This window comes from Oreochromis aureus, linkage group 13 (genome assembly GCF_013358895.1).
Source record: "Oreochromis aureus strain Israel breed Guangdong linkage group 13, ZZ_aureus, whole genome shotgun sequence".
Taxonomy (NCBI): domain Eukaryota; kingdom Metazoa; phylum Chordata; class Actinopteri; order Cichliformes; family Cichlidae; genus Oreochromis; species Oreochromis aureus.
The window spans coordinates 1,233,163-1,250,000 of record NC_052954.1 but is presented as its reverse complement, the minus strand read 5'-3'; the positions used below and the strand labels follow the sequence as shown (position 1 = coordinate 1,250,000).

Genomic DNA, 16,838 nt, shown 5'->3' with positions numbered 1-16,838 from the left:
TCCCTGAAGGACCAGGAGGCTCCGCTAGGGGTAGACGCATTAGCTCACAACTGGCCACATGCTCTGCTTTATCGTTCCCTCCACTGGCCTTAATTTCTCCCACTCTAACCAGAGAGAGAGAGAGGGCTAACAGTGATATTGATCGCCCCAAGGTGGACGAGGTCCCATTGGTTAGCGGAGATTATGCCCCTCTTGTGGAGCGAACCTTGGCCTCTCCCTCTCCGTCGAGACCTAGTCTCCCAAGCCAGGGGGGAGATTTTTCACCCTCAACCCGAGCGCCTCGCCCTGTGGGCTTGGCCCGTGAGAGGTTGAATCTGAGTACGGCAGGACTCCCCCAGGGTGTTATAGCCACTATTCAGAGTGCTAGAGCCCCCTCCACAAGATCATTGTATGAGAACAAGTGGAGGGTATTTGAGGAATGGTGTGGAAAGTCTCACACTCTCTCCTTTCAGTGCTCTGTGACAACAATTCTCTCCTTTCTCCAAGAACTGTTAGATAAAGGAAAGGCCTTTTCCACGATTAAAGTATATCTAGCAGCCATTTCAGCCTGCCATGTGGGCTTCGTGGATGGCCCAGTGAGCCATCACCCGCTAGTCTGCCGTTTCATGAAAGGGGCACGACGGCGCCACCCGGTGTCTAAACCTCTCGTTCCCACGTGGGATTTAACCCTGGTGCTGGGGGCAGTTTCACAGCCACCATTTGAACCACTAGACCAGGTGGAAATAAAAATCCTGTCTTTGAAGACTGCATTGCTCCTGGCTCTCGCATCTGCGAAGCGTGTCAGTGATATTCATGCGCTGTCAATACACAAAGAGTGCACCCGATTCACGCGGGATAACTCTAGAGTCACACTCAGGCCAAATCCGGCCTTTGTGCCCAAAAATCCTTATCTCCAATGCACCCTATTGGAGCTGGAAGCTTTTTGCCGCCCTCCTTTCTCCGCCCCTGAACAGGAGCGCCTACATGCTCTCTGTCCAGTTAGGGCTTTGTGTACCTATATAGAGAGAACGAAGGCTTTCAGGAGGTCGGATCAGCTGTTTGTTTCCTGGGCTAAACCACATCTTGGCAAGCCCATTAGCAAACAACGCATTTCCCACTGGATTGTTGAGGCGATCCAATTGGCTTATTCAAGCACGGGTCTGTCCCCCCTGGGGGGACTTCGTGCTCATTCTGCTAGAGGGATGGCAACCTCTTGGGCCCTTTTTAGGGGTGTCTCTATAGGAGAGATATGTGCAGCGGCGAGCTGGGCTTCACCTTTGACCTTTGCAAGGTTTTACAGGTTGGATGTCACTGCACCATCTCTAGCCCACACTGTGTTAAGTGTGGGTCCCCACGAGACCTCCTAAGTTGGCAGTCAGTCGTTCAGATGGGCTTATCTGGCAATACGGGAGTCTGCATATCCCCATAGTGAGACACCGAAACGAATATTTGAAAGAGAACTTGAGGTTACTCTATTCCGTAACCCCCGTTCTCTGATAACATGAGTGAGGTGTCTCACCAGATCACCCTCCTTGCACGAAGCGAGGAAGAGGTGAGCTTATCTTGAATGACGGGTGACGCTGCGTCACACCCTTTTATAGGGACGAGGGTGGCCCCTCCCTGACGCTGGCGTCACGACTGCCAGCCAATGCTGGCTGGAGTGATGATATAGAGGCTTCTGAGGACAACGCTGAGAGAGCGTTCCCCATAGTGAGACACCTCACTCATGTTATCAGAGAACGGGGGTTACGGAATAGAGTAACCTCAAGTTCTCTTCCCACGCACAACGGACACTAATGTTTTTGTCACTTTTTATGGAATCAAACTCAAAGGTCAGTATTTCCACGCTTTAAACGCTGCACGCTCATACTCTCTCCCGCACTCGTTATATTATCCATTGTTGATCTGCACACAGCTGTTGTCAGGACCGTCGCACTCGCTTACGTCACTGTCATGAGACATTCTCACAAAAAACTCACGGTTTTAGTAACGCAGCTTTCCTACGGGAAAGTAACGGTAATCTAATTACCGTTTTTGCAATAGTAATCCCTTACTTTACTCGTTACTTGAAAAAGTAATCGCGTTACTGTCCATCTCTGGTTGCAAGTACAGCGTACTTACAGTGTAAAATGTGTTTTTCCGTCATAGTTACCGTGAAGCAAACTTAGTAACATTAAATAACAGACCCTGACCGTAACAGGCCGTAGTGTTACTGCCGTGTTTAATGGTGTTGAAAAGAACGAGACATTAGGTCAAAACAACTGAGGAGGAAAAAAAGAAAAAAAAAAAGTGCAGTTTTATTGAAGATTGACACTTTTTCCTCACACAGATACACACAAATACACATACACATATTTACAGAGTCACAAATGGTATGAATGGTATGTGTTAAAATGCAAAGTCAGTATGCATTTTAGATTTTGTTGATGTTGGCAGCTGGCAGGGTGGATTTGTCCAAGTCGTCAAAGTAAGGGTGCGTCATGGCCTCACGGGCAGAGATCCGTTTGGGGGGATTGTAGGTCAGCATTTTCTACAGAGACGAGACCAGAACAGAAACCACTTTATCTTCCAGACAGATGATTTAAACCTGAACATGCAGGAGTTTATGGTTTGGAAACTAGGATCAGTTTCATGACCAACATCACCAGGGCTGTGCCTTATCAGGTTATTATTAACAATAAGAAAACAATGTCATATGTACCACCAGCTACAGTTTAAACATCTTTAACACTGAATATTGTGCTGTGTCACCAGTACCGACCTATAATGCTAGGAACGTTCCTGGTGACTAAATTTCTTAGTCGAATAGACGAGGGAAAAAAAACATCTGAAAACAAACAAACTGCGACTGAAAAGCGTGGCGCATGCTGCCGTGCTGTTTGAAATTCATGACAACCACTTAAAATCTAAAATAACAACAATCATCCATTTGCTTCTGCTAGTCCTGCACATCCCCATCATCAGTACAAACACTTCAAATTAGGAAATTCACTTTGTTTACACTGAAAAGCTACTGATGACTTCCCTTTTTTTTTTTTTAGTGTATCAGAAATATTATCACAAATTTCCTTGAACTAATATGATTTAATTTTGAGGGTAAAGCAGAATGTGGGGGAGGAAAAAAGCAGCACCTGGCTGCTTCCTGACAGGGTAAGAAGTTAGAATAATACAAGAACATCTGTCTCACAGCTGAAGATGGGTTAAAAAGAGTCAACAGGACAGCAATCACGATAGAAGTACTGCAGTATCACCTTAAGACAGCTGTGTAATAATACAAATCCTCACTAATCTTAATTACCTGAGGCAACATTGTAAAGAAAGGAGGGTCAAAACTCCTCCAAGATAGAAATAAGAAATAAATATATTTAGAAATAAATCAGTGATTGCAGCTAATGCTGGTTTACAAGCTCTCTGTATCTGCATGTTGTTCACCTGCCAAGGCCTGCTTCATTATTCATGTGAATGCTGATTAAGCATTCACATTATTGTTATGTAAATCTTTATTAATGCTTATATTTAATGTCTAGCACCCATTGTGTGTCCTGGTTTCTTCCAGCAGCTCTTCCACCTGATGTCTCCATAAATGTACATGTTCATGCAGAAACTAAAGACCACATGATGGCAGTGACCTCTAAAGCCACAGTTCCAGTGGGCCTGATGATGTGCGACACTGATTTCCTTTCTGATCTGTTACCAGGTAAAAGTCAAGCTAGTATCTCTGATACTAATCTGATACTTTGTACAAAAACTTCATGGATTTGGAAAAGCAAAAGTAGTTTATTTCAAATGATGCCCTTCATAACATTTAAGTATAGAGAGCTGTGATAAAGCTCCACATGTTCTCCTTCTGTCCCTGGATGGAGCTCCATGAACATGGAGCAAACATACATATACACAGAGTCCCACGTGAGCCGTGATACATTTGTACAGCTGCATTTCACATCTCACTATGACAGGCGGAAGAAAAAGTAGTTCCTACCACTCATACAGACCAGCGTGTCAAACGTTGGGCCCGTAGGTGGGATACAAGTATTTCTACACGATTGTCGATTTAAAACAAACAATAGTGAATTACCCAAACATATACGTTCCATGACGTTTCAAAAAGCTTGTTTGAATATCACCATCACATTTTGTTATGAATTAAAGAAAGTAACCATAACAACTCCCGCCTTCTCCAGGCTCAGGAAAACCAGGTGAGGTGACCAGGTGTTGGACCTGCCTCCCTCTGGTCACAAGTTTGTTGTACATGTACCATGAGAATAAAAGCCGATTCTATTCTATTCCAGGTTTAATTAACATGCTGTGGTGCTGCCTCTGTCCTTACCGCCAGGAGGTCCAGGCCATTCTTATCCAGGTTTTTCACCATGGATGACAGGTTGCCAGCTTTCCATTTGGGAAAAGTGTTTTTGTAGTCTGGCAGACTCTCAACATCAGGCCACACATCATTGTTTGGGGTTCCCAGCGTCCTGTAAAAAAGACAAATGCAACAAAGAGAAGACTCCAGGGTCAGTTCATTTGTTTGTTTCCACAAAATGTTACAACACTGTAGACAGTCCACATCTGAAGCTTTAGGCCAGAGAAAACAGACAAACTGTTTTCAATCCGACCTTCTGTTCTTGGTTCATTGGTCAGCAGTGAGTTAATAAAATGAACCTGTCTCAGTCTTTTGGGGGGTTAATAGAAATAAAAGAATGTTGTACATACATTCAAACTGGTGCATTCTCATAAACTTCTCTTTATGTTGAGGCTGATTTGCTAAGAATTTGTTTGATGTTATTGTGTAAAATGTTAAAACTGATTCTGGTGCACAATACACACAATCACCACAGAAATTACTCACACCTTTTATAGAGATTACTCCAAATTATATTCTACTGAAACAAACATAAGCCACAACATATTCATTTTTTAATACAACTTCCTTTATTTATGTAAAAAAAAATAATTATAAAAAATTGTTCTTAGATTTCTGTGTGTGTGTCTGTGTAAGTGTGCAGTAAGCCTAAGTGTGTTGTGACAGTGTAGCTGTTATTAATGTGAATAATAATTCAGAGTCCAGCCCAACACACAGACGTTACACGGCATCATCTTTACTGCTGTGCTATCAGCCTTGTTGTTGAAACACTAGATGTTGTAAAACATTATTCGTGTGGTGCTCTTAAATGCGTTTCCATCCATAGTTTTCTTGTGATGTCAAAGGTACTTGGCCACACCCACCAGGCAGGTTGGAAACTTACTGCGCTTCTTTGCCCGCCTTCCAGTTTCATTTAGCCAAAATGACAGATGGTTGCTGTACCATCAGACGCATTCATTGTTTTTTTAAATAGCTGCCAGAATAGTGTGGAGTACGGCACACGATGTGAACACTAACCCTACCTCACAGGCCTAATCGTACCACGCCCTGCTTCCCCACAGAATCCAGGCTGTCTCATTTAAACTGTAGGAATGATTTTACCTGACATCAGGAAAACTCAGCTATTAATTAATATTGATATTAACAGTAACAGAACTTCTCTGGCTCTACACCGCAAATGTCCAAGTCAACAGATTTATGTGTTTAAGCTAGCTATGTAGCACTTCTGTTTCATATAACAATAAACAATTTTTTGTTGTTCACCACACACGCGCGCACACACACAGCTGTTCCACCCAACTTCTTTGTTATCTACGTAGCTAGAGACTTGGCAGATGTATAAGGGGGTCCAGAACCTAACCCACGACAACACCAGAAACACGACAGCTGAGGGCGATGCTGTACTTGAAGATGAACCATTCATTCACATGCTTCAAGGTAAAAAGACTCAAGGATGCCACAGCTCAACTGTCATGGTGCAGGAGTACGAGGTGAGGTACACACTTAGGGTGGTGGATCCCAGGAAGACTGCGGGGAGGGTCCTGAGCAAGTGTGCACATCAGCTTTCCAGGGTCTTCTCCAAGATCATCAGTGCATCACTGTCCCAGTTTTTCATCCCACCATCACTGAATTCAGCCACAATCGTTCCAATGCCCAGAGAGACCATCAGCAGCCTGAACTGGCTGCTGTGATGGTGTGGAGACAAAAACTTCAGCAAGGCTGACCTATAACCCATCAGCATTGACAGGAAGAGCATGGATGGAGTTTGTGCATACACAGACCTCCAATGGAACTCAACACCCTCAGAGGTTATGAAGACGGCCCATCAGCATCTCCACTTTCTGAGCAATCTAAAGAGGATGAACCTGAAAAGGGAGCTGGTGACATCTTCTACCACTGTTCCACTGAATGTGCTGAGGTATTGCATCTCTGTGTGGTTCTTGAGCTGTACTATAGCACACAGGGAGGCACTTAAAGGGTCATTAACAGAGTCCAAAACACTAATTACAGGCCACCTCTTTCCCTCCCTGGAGGAAACCTATCATTGTGGTGACCTGCACACACTCAGGACACCAGGTGTTTAAGCTTCTGTCCTCCCGCAGGAGATCCAGGACGTTGAGGTCATTGACAACCAGACCTCAGCCCTAACCAATGCTAACAGCTGACATTATTTTGGAACATGCGTTTCCTTAGCTCTGTACATACTGTATACATATACATGGTGTTTATTTATTGGGATTTTCTTGCCTTTCTATTAATAGGAATGTGGGACAGTGCCAAAATTTTATTGTACAGTGGTCCCTCGCTATAATGCAGTTCACCTTTCACAGCCTCGCCGCTTCGCAGATTTTTTTGTGTGCAATTTTGCACACAGCTTATCAAATTCACATAAATCTTCGATCGCTAGCAGTGTGACTCTGAAGTGCTGTACGGTATGTTTGAAAGTTTGCTCCCCAACAAACTCAACAATGTTGATGAAACGTTTTGTACTGTCAAAGGCTCCTGCGGTAGCTCCCAGAGGGCAGAGGAAGATGCTAACCATCGCACAAAAAGTTAGACTTCTGGACATGCTACAGGAAGGTAGAAGTTACCGTATTTTTCAGATTATAAGGCGCATTAAGCAAAAGAAAACAGTCAGATAAGTCAAACTTTACTCATTCTTCTTGCTTCCTCTACTTAAAAAACATGAAAAAATGAATCAATGGTACATTGATTCATTAATGTTGAATTCTCTGGCAGTTCCTCTATTCCCATGTTCTGGACCTGAAGGTTTGAACTTTGAGAGTGTTTAACAAGAGAGAAAAGTGTGAACATGTATCAGAGTCGCATCAAAATCAGCTTTCTCTTTCTCAGCTTTCTCATCCGACGGCACGTAGACTGACACGGCGTCGGGGCTGAAAGCCGACTGCTCTGATTCTGGTGCGTCGGGTCCGCGCTGTGTTTACGTCTTTTTGCGCTGATTCTGAGCTGCAGGTTTTGTCTCTCCAACCAAAATTCACTGACCAGCAGCAAAAGAAGCAGCAAACTACGCTTCACATTTGACAAACATCGTCATGAATTCCCTCTGACTTTTGCTGTTTTGCTCCCACCACGACAAAAATCACACTTCATGCACAGCTCTCTCTCTCTCTCAAGAACAGTTTCCCATCATTATTTATTCGCTTATTACCCATCAGTCTACCGTTGTTTACAGCGCTGTCGGCTGCTGTGTTTTGTTTTGTTTTTTTACTTAAATGACCTCGGACAAGAAAGCCTAATTTCTGCTGTCCAATACCGAAGAAATTTAAACTTCTTAAAATTATGCAAAATTGCAGAATATTGCAGAATATTTTTAAGGTTATCTGCTATAAAACGCCAGACCAGGAAAATCTCCTTCATGTTTTTCTGTGTTTTATTCTCAGTTACTTTCACACAAAGGCATCTGCTGTGATGTTCACAATTCTGATGAAGTCTCACATGTATCAGTGCTGATAAATGATCAGAATTATAATATTTCTGACTGTCTGAGGCTAAATTGAATCGAATCAGGACTTTGAGAACCGGAATCGAATGGATCATAGAAATCAGTGATGATACCCAGCCCTAGTGAGCAGCCTAGGCCTGACAGAAGTGGATGTAGCTGTGGGTAATAAGAAAAGATGAAAAGAACTATTGATAACTTTTGTGTTAAGTTAAGGCCTGATCCGTCTGAAATTCATAGCCAGCTCTGACACGGTGCCATCAATCTTTGAACGCTGAAAAAAAACAGCAGTGTATCCAGAAAACACATTATATGCTGCAATAAATGCACTGCCCAAGTGTCCCCTCTCCCCACTGCCTTTCAGCAGCAGGCAGCAGCAAACAGGTCGTCAGAGGAGCCAAGATGATGATTAAGTTTAACATTTTCTACAATATTGACAAAGAGTGCCAACGCACTTTAAGCACAAGCACAAGCTTGTTAGTTAATCATTTACAAATCAATAGTGTCTGTATGGACAGCAATTTCCCCCTAAAAAGTGCACATGTAAAACTGCGGTGTTAAGCGATGCGGTTGAAAAAAATTTGGGTGTGCCTAACTTTTGTGCCGGTGCGCCTGAAGTCTAGAGCCCCGCCTTGTGCTCATGTGTAAATGTTACATTACAATTTCCATTTGACTGTTTTCTTGCACCAACAATTCTTTAGATTTGTCAGTCCGTATGAATTCACGTTTCTTTAGTTGAACAGCTGATTTTAATTGGATCTTTTTCTTTTGTTTCTAAACACATGAAGATGTTTTTGCTGTGTCTACCTGAAAATCCTGAAGAGCTGGTCTATCTCAGAGTCTCCATGAAACAGAGGCTTCTTAGTAGCAAGTTCAGCAAAGATTGTCCCAGTGCTCCAAACATCAACGGGGGTGGAATATCGGGGTGACCCTAGCAGGACCTCTGGGGCCCGGTACCAAAGAGTGACAACCTGGGAACACACAAGCAGGGTATAACTGGCTGTTTGTGACTATTTTAGATTTCAGCTTTACAAACTATTTACGTCGCCTTGTTTGATGTCATTTTTTACAACCTCACATGTCTGGATTTACAGTTATCGTCTCATTCTGACAGTTTATTAGCACAATTTATCCAAACAAAACAAAATAAAAACAGTGTGACATTTTTACTATAAAAACCATAAACATGTTTAATGAATCGTTTTTGTAACTTTCTAACTTGTAAATTTTCAAAACTTGTGCACAAATTTTCTAACAGTTGTATAAAACGCTTGCAGCCTGTGCTTCAGGCGGTTTTAGAACCACTACTAACATATGGGCTCAAAATGTGGTCATAAATATTTTGTACTTGTAAATCAGGATTTGTATGTGTAAAAAGAATTTGTGCGTGCGTAAAAAAGATTTGTATGTAAAAAGATTTGTGTGTGGACTTAGCCAAAACCCCCTGCAAGTTACAAGTACGAATTTTGACCCTATTTTTCTTCCTGTCATCTGATTGGTCAATGTCATGTCAATCACAAATGTAACAATCCAATCAGAGAACAGATGGGTTCGGCTGTCGGAGGGGTGCTTTTTTGAACTGCAGGTCCTTGAAGGGTAATACAGTTTGAAGCTGGAGGATCTCTATATAAATATCCGATAGCAGCTAGGTCCGCTAACTTTCAGCAGCTGTTGAAAGGATAAAGTTGTGGTATGTCAGTGGTTAGAAATACCATTATTACTTTAGGATTAGTTTAACACAAAGTCAGGGCTGACCCGGGACCATTGCTGTGAGTCACAGTGCGCAGCATAAAGGTCCTTTCACATCGGACGCAGGATGTGCTGCTAATGCTAACTGCTAACTAAAAGCAAAGGATCCAGAATGTGTTGCGCTGGCTGCTGAGCTCTGTGGGTTTTTGCAGCAGCTCTACCTGTACTAGATGCACCTGCTCCTTGTCCTTTCTATCTCTGACTTTATGTCCTCTACAACAGTTTCTGGTTTTTTTGCTAGTTCTTCAAATGTTCAATAAAAACATGTATGCTAATTCATAACGAAGAAAGCTTTGTAATGAAGACTGTCATTTCCAAAACACTGCCCCCCCCCTGCATGTCCGCAGCGCTGTTGAAAAGGCTGTGGAAGTCCCTGTATAAAGCACGTAGACCTGTGACACAAAAATCACCAAACTCGGACGACCACAGACTGTTTTCCTTCGTGGTGATGAAGGAAAACGCTGGGTTGGCATGTAAAGGGCATTTATTCCTTCAAGGACCTGCAGTTCAAAAAGTGCCCCTCCGACAGCCAAACCCATCTGTTCTCTGATTGGATTGTTACATTTGTGATTGACATGACATTGACCAATCAGATGACAGGAAGAAAAATAGGGTCAAAATTCGTACTTCTAACTTGCAGGTTTTTTTTTGGCTAAGTCCACACGCAAATCTTTTTTACACATACAAATCTTTTTTACGCACGCACAAATTCTTTTTACACATACAAATCCTGATTTACAAGTACAAAATATTTATGACCACATTTTGAGCCCATACTAACACTACAATTACTAAACAGATGCCACAGTTTACTTGTGCGTCTCTCTCTCCTCTGCCTAAACAATCAAACGCTGCCTTACATGGTTTATTCATGCAGCACATTTCCAACAGTCTGTGCTGCAAAGTGCTTAACAATGTAAAACACCACTAAAATAAAATGCACAATGATGCAGTAAAATATAAAAGAGAAAAAATAAAATAAAATGATAAATATAAAAAGAAATTATGCTTTTACTGTTTCTTCCTGCACTAAATGTGACGGAGATATTCAGGAAAATGCATCGCGCATAGTACAAAAAAAACAAAAACAAAAAACCAATCGTAACTGGTTTTATGTGGCCCATAATTAACCTCAAATGAGAGTTTCACGTGGAATTTAAAAACTGGTACATAGTTTGAAGTCCTCACTTTCAACACGAGCGTCTTGCAGCGACACATTTTAGACTGGTCGTGTGATTTGGATGCACCGGGGCGCCTGTTGACCCCAGAGGGTCGCCTGTACAGAGTCGGTCTAAATCTGTATTTCTCAAACTAAAAAGGATTTTTTTTTTCAAAATTGTGAAGTACAACTTTGTTGGTTTTTAAAATTACAAGAAAAAGTAAAAGAAATGGTTTGCGATGCCGTGGCCTACAGGAGCTGTGAGCAAGCATCCTTACCTCATGGGTGTAGACCCTGACAGGAACACCAAAGGCTCTAGCCAAACCAAAGTCTGCCAGTTTGATAACGCCCTTGTTGTCAATCAGCAGATTCTGTGGTTTCAGGTCACGATGGAGCACTCGGCGACAGTGACAGAAGTAGATGCCCTCCAATATCTGGTAAAGGTAGCTCTAAACAGTGTTGGAGAACGAGCAGACCTTTAGATGAGCTGACCAGCAGCCAAACAACAAAAAACATGAAACGTAACAGAAAAATTTGTCATTTCCAAACCAGAGATGCCTTTAGTATTCAGAAATTGTCACTAATTTATTTATTTATTAATTTTTATACACAAAGTGATGTTTGTGACTGAGATGTTCATGTTAAAAGTATTCTACATGCTTCTTTTTACAATATAGTAAAATTCAACTACATACGTGGAGTTGAAGGTTCTTAAGTCTTGAGCTGTTTCACAGTTGTTTAATGCAGTGGTTTATTATCAGAAACAGCACCACCATGTTTATCCCACCAAGTGTTGCGTGAACAGAATCATCTGCCAGTGTTGGCCTTTTGTCCGTTTTAAAATTTAACTAACCAATACTCAAATTTCAGATCTTTATTTTTATTGGTCTTTAATATTATTGGAGCTTTGTTCAAAGCTTGCCTCAGATTCCAGTGTACAAAAACCGTGTAGACTGTATCACATCTTAAGACAGTAACAACAGGAAAATAAAAACAACCAATAGAAACAAAGCCGTGCTGAGTTCAACGACACAATGAATGAAAACTTTCTGTGCAGATCTGAGTTCAGTGAACTTTACGACAGGTTTACGTGCATAAACAGGGACCTCGAGAGCTCCGGTCATTCCTTTCAGTGCTGTGGAAATGAGACACTCTTCACTAGTGGGAATAGTTACCAAGCTTTATTCTTTATGGATGAGAGATCGTGTAACAGGCACATCTGTTACACGATGTCACATCATGGCAGAGTAAAGCAGAGATCCTGTTAGCGGGATCAGTAGATGCCCTGCTGTACCTCCTGAGCTACAGCCACATCACACACTGATGAAACGTCCCAATTTTCTCCAAAAAAGTCAAACAAATGACATAAAAAAAGATTTAGTAAGGACCAGTCTACGTAGGCCTTCGGAGGATGCTGCCCCTGCATCGTGGGTTTGGTGGTTGCCAAGAAATTAGGGCTGCTCAATTAATCGAATTTTAATAGTGATTACGATCTGGGCTTTCAACGATCATTAAAAATGACTGAGCCGATTATTAGCTCCTCCTCTCGCGCTGCTCCGTGTGGCAAATCGAGCGCACCTCTCTGCGTTTCGAACACGCGTCACAACAATTAAGAGGACCCGAGGGAAGCTCGGAAAGCTAAGCAGAAGTTATTTGGAGAGGAGAGGATAATGGCTGCTGAAGAAAGAATGCCGCTGGTTGAAAAGAGGTAAAACGACTTCAGTGGTGTGGAAACATTATGGGTTCGCGGAGTCAGACGTGGATCAAATAGACATAGTGTGGAAACTTTGCTACGGTGTCGTAGCTGCACCACAGAGCAACACTACAGATTTATTCAATCATTTGAAGACCGCTCACAAAGTGACATACGATCAAACAGGAGCATAGAGAAAAACTCTTGACAACACCTGCTTCATCCTCACAGACCTCCATTCACGCTACCCTGTACAACGCGACTAAATATCCCACCAGCTCCCAGAGACACAAGGAGATAACAAACGCGGTAACGTTTTCCTCGCCAAAGACCACTGCTCAATTAACACAGTGAACAACCAGTATTATGCAGGATTTTGAAGTTCACTAAACATAGATGTTTACATTTTTCATTTATTTTTTTATATTGCAAACATTTGCACTGTTATCAGTATTCGCACACTATTTTATATTATTTTTTGACATCTTTAAAGCCATTATTCAATACATTGTTATTGTTAAATAAATATCGTCAAATAATCGAGATCTCAATTTCAGTGAAAATAATCGTGATTATCATTTTTGCCATAATCGAGCAGCCCTACAACAAATGGATACTTGTTTGACCGCACTGTGCCAAGTGTAAAGTTTTCGGGGGGGGTTTTAAAATGGGGGTTTATGGTGTGGGATTGTTTTCAGGAGTTGGGCTCGGCCTCTTAGGTCCACTGAAAGGAACTCTCAATGCTTCAGCACATCAAGACATTTTGGACAAACGTCATGCTCCCAACTTTGTGGGAACAGTTTGGGTATGGCCCTCTCCTGTTTCAACATGTGCACAAAGTCCATGAGGAGACCCGAGTACTGACATGACCCAAGACTGCAAACCAGGACTTTTCATCCATCATCAGTGTTTGAGCTCATAAATGCGCTCCTGGAAGAATGGTCAAAAATTCCCATAAACACATTCCTAAACCTTGTGAAATGTTAAGGTTAAGAATGGGATGTCACTCAAATTCATGTGAATGTGAAAGCAGATGAGTAAATACTTCAGGCAATATAGTATATGAGGTTTCATATCCATATTTCATTACCTGAGAAGGAAAAAAATGCTAAAGAAAAAGAGCAACATCTGAATAAAATGTCATGCTCTTCCTTCTCACGCTTCGACCTCAATTACTGAAGGAAAAGTTCAGGATATACTTAACAAGTCACATCAGTATTGCTGTCCCTGGACGGAAGCGAGTTTCACTGACTCATCAACACAATGGCCACCATATTATCTATTGCATAGATTACACACCTGAATTGGGAGAGTTAAGACACTGAATTCAGTTGACTGCAATCTACTCATTTTGCACTCTGTAACTTTAAGTATTTGGCTTATGAATTATGTAATATATTATCTGATAAGATAAGATAAGATAAGATGACCTTTATTAGTCCCACAGGTGGGAAATTTGTTTTGTTACAGCAAAAGTGCAAACGTAACCCATCTTAGATTTAAAAGCTTCAAGTTCAAGCAACTATTGCTCCACTGAATTAATTTAATACTTACCTTGACCAACATAGAGTCCATGTACTGGCCCGAGGGGATGGAGTCCAAGTATTTCTTCAGGTCCATGGACAGGAACTCGAAGATGAGGTAGAGACGAGATTCTTGCATTAGGACATCTAGGAGTCTGGATTACGCACACATACATACACACAAATACACATAAATTCATACTTTATGTATTTTCTCATAGGATGTGACTGAGGAGCAATTATTTGACCTCTCCAGGACTCTGCACAATACTGAAACTGTTGATCCTGCAGAAACTTTGTCAACGATTGCTACACATGCATTTATATAATGAACTTGATGCATATCTTTAAAACTTCACAATAGTTTCTATTGTTTGACCAACACCATGTCTCTCCATGCTGCATAAAGAGCACTACACAATACAGAGAATATTGACAAGTATTGTACATATAAAAATTCAAACCTCATGTTATAAAAACCAAAAGGATTTTAAGATCAAACAAAGAGAATTTGAAAAGGCCACACTCTTGAACACAGAGAGCTTACCGTACAACATTGGGATGTTTCAGCTCCTGGAGCAGAGAAACCTCTCTTACAGCTGTGCTGGGAACGCCCTCCTCCTCGCTCTCTAGACGGATCTTCTTCATAGCCACAATTTGCCCCGTTGCCTTGTGCTTACCTTTATACACAACCCCATATGTACCTGGGGGAAAGCGCAAGCATGAGCACTGGAATATACTGGCAGCTCCTGTTCATGCTTCCAAATTGCTGGGCATACTTTACTGGATTAGTTACCAAAGTAATTGTTGTCAAAAGAAAAGTTACACTAGAACAACTTTATAACAATGAGACTGTTGAGCAGAGATTACAAGATGTACACAAGAAGAATTTACCACACACATAATGACACATTTTTGAAGTATCAACATTTGAAGAGTTTCGTGTGAATAATTTAGATGTTAAAACTAACCTTCTCCGATTTTCTCTATTTTCAGGTAGTCTTCCATTATTGCCTGAAAGGAGAAAGAGAAAAAACACGCTGTAATGTAAACAACTTCCGATGACCTGCATTTCATTTCTAGCAGCTTACACGCATATCTATTCATTTGTTTAGTGTCGATGTTAGGTTAGATCAGCCTTTTATTTAAAAGTGAACCATACAACAAGCCTGTTAGTATCTAGCACTAACTTATAGGGAAATCATTAAAAATGGAAAATCATGTCACGTTAATTCAACCATTTACAGTAATGCAGACAGGCCTTTCCTCAGAACATGGAGCAAGCTACTTCAAAATACGAACACGGAAGTTTTAAAACGTTAGTTTTGTTGCACTATACAGCTCACAAGTTTTCGGGCGCTCTTTCACTCGTTTTAGTAACTAAGACTAGTTAGATATTAAGCAGTCGTTAAGTTAGCTTTTCTGATTAACGACCAAGAGAGGACCACTAACGTTAGCTTAACAAAGTGTTTAGCCATCAAAGGCACCATTTTTGAATATCATTCTAACCGCTGAGACACGTTGTGTCGGGCGTTCATGGTCCGCATTAGCTAATGAGTTTTTTAAATGTAAAATTTAAATTTCACTTATATTGACAAATACAAAAAAATTACCTGTTTGTGCCTCGTTTTTTACAGACACGAACAAACTGCCGCTGGAACGCTCCCGGACTCTTTTGAAATGACTGGAGTGCAGCAGCAGGTTAAAACAGTCCAATGGGCTCACGGAATGTATATTCAAAACAGCCAATAAGAGGAAAGGAAGGCTGTCATGTGGGTAGAGCGGGAGACAACCCGCCGATGTTCTTGGGAGCATTCACTGGTGCTGGGATATTTAAGCCCTACCCATTTGTAAAATCCGGTTGAATTACATACTATATATTCATACAGTTAGTTAAAGTTAGATTAAATACGTATACGTTATGCAGTTTGTAGATTACACAGATTACGATATTAATATTAATTTTGATGTATTAGCAAGTAGTGCATTTATAATCATAGTCTGACACATTAATTTTGCTAAGTAAAAAAGTGTAATATAGGCTACATATCTCTGTCAGAAATTCATATCTATAACTACCCCTATTTTATGTCAGTGGCCCTGTACTATCCATTAACTATCCAGGAAGTAACAATGCCTGAAGTTGAGAAGTATTGAAAGCAGATATGATGAGGCAGCTGTTGATTTGATTAATAATGCTTGCACCACTTGTTCCCTGGTGATCATTAAAAACAATGTATGTTTATGGCACTTCTGCATTGACTTCACTTTTCAGATCCTGCACAATGTATGCATTTTTTATGTTATATTTATATTTTACTGCTGAAAATCACTTTGGTCCCCACTTTAATGCTGTAAGCCACAGCAACTCTAAACACATAACATGGATCAATATTCTGCTTAGATAAATATATTTTTCTATTTTGTGTGATATTAATGAGATATGTGCAACCCATTTTTTACATTTCAGTATTTTTAATGATTGTGTTATTTATCTAATTGTTTTTTACATTGATTAGTACCTTATACCAAATACAAATAAAATATATGTTATCTTTTTGTAATAACCAATGTGAAATCCTGTGCTAGACAGATGGAACAGTGTGCTCACCTCAGTCTCATATGAATATCATGACTCTGTATGATTCCAACATCATGTCTTTTTAACACAGTTACACTTTTTTCTCTTTTTCTTTTCACACCTGTGTTTGTCGATCACAATACACTCAAAAAATAACTATTTGAATGAACATAAAAAAATAAGGGAAAAGAATTTCCACATGATTAAGTTGCTTTAGTTAGTTGCCTTTAGTTGTTCTGCCCCAAGACTTTGCACTTCCACCAGATCTCCGGACCACAAACTCTCACCACTTTTAAATCACGTCTCAAAACCATCTATTCAGAATTGCATACACCTG

General features: G+C 41.0%; 1 protein-coding gene across 1 annotated transcript; it reads right to left on the bottom strand.

Moving 5' to 3' along the window:
* Positions 1-2,183: 2,183 nt before the first annotated feature.
* Positions 2,184-15,678, bottom strand: cdk1 (cyclin-dependent kinase 1). Its single transcript, XM_031755030.2, has 8 exons — positions 15,534-15,678; positions 14,892-14,934; positions 14,468-14,624; positions 13,952-14,075; positions 10,983-11,153; positions 8,604-8,767; positions 4,307-4,448; positions 2,184-2,509 (listed from the first exon to the last, which is right to left on the bottom strand). Exons 2-8 carry the CDS (start codon positions 14,926-14,928, stop codon positions 2,393-2,395), a joined length of 912 nt encoding a protein of 303 aa, XP_031610890.1. The 5' UTR covers positions 14,929-14,934; positions 15,534-15,678; the 3' UTR covers positions 2,184-2,392.
* Positions 15,679-16,838: the final 1,160 nt, after the last annotated feature.

What these genes read in the sequence shown, in the direction of transcription:
- cdk1 (XM_031755030.2), bottom strand. Translation starts at nt 14,928, where the DNA reads ATGGAAGACTACCTGAAAATAGAGAAAATCGGAGAAG. An exon ending in TGGACTCTATGTTGGTCAAG is followed by an intron (nt 11,154 to 13,951) that starts GTAAGTATTAAA and finishes AACACTGTTTAG; the next exon opens with AGCTACCTTTACCAGATATT. An exon ending in CAGCTCTTCAGGATTTTCAG is followed by an intron (nt 4,449 to 8,603) that starts GTAGACACAGCA and finishes TCTTTTTTACAG; the next exon opens with GACGCTGGGAACCCCAAACA.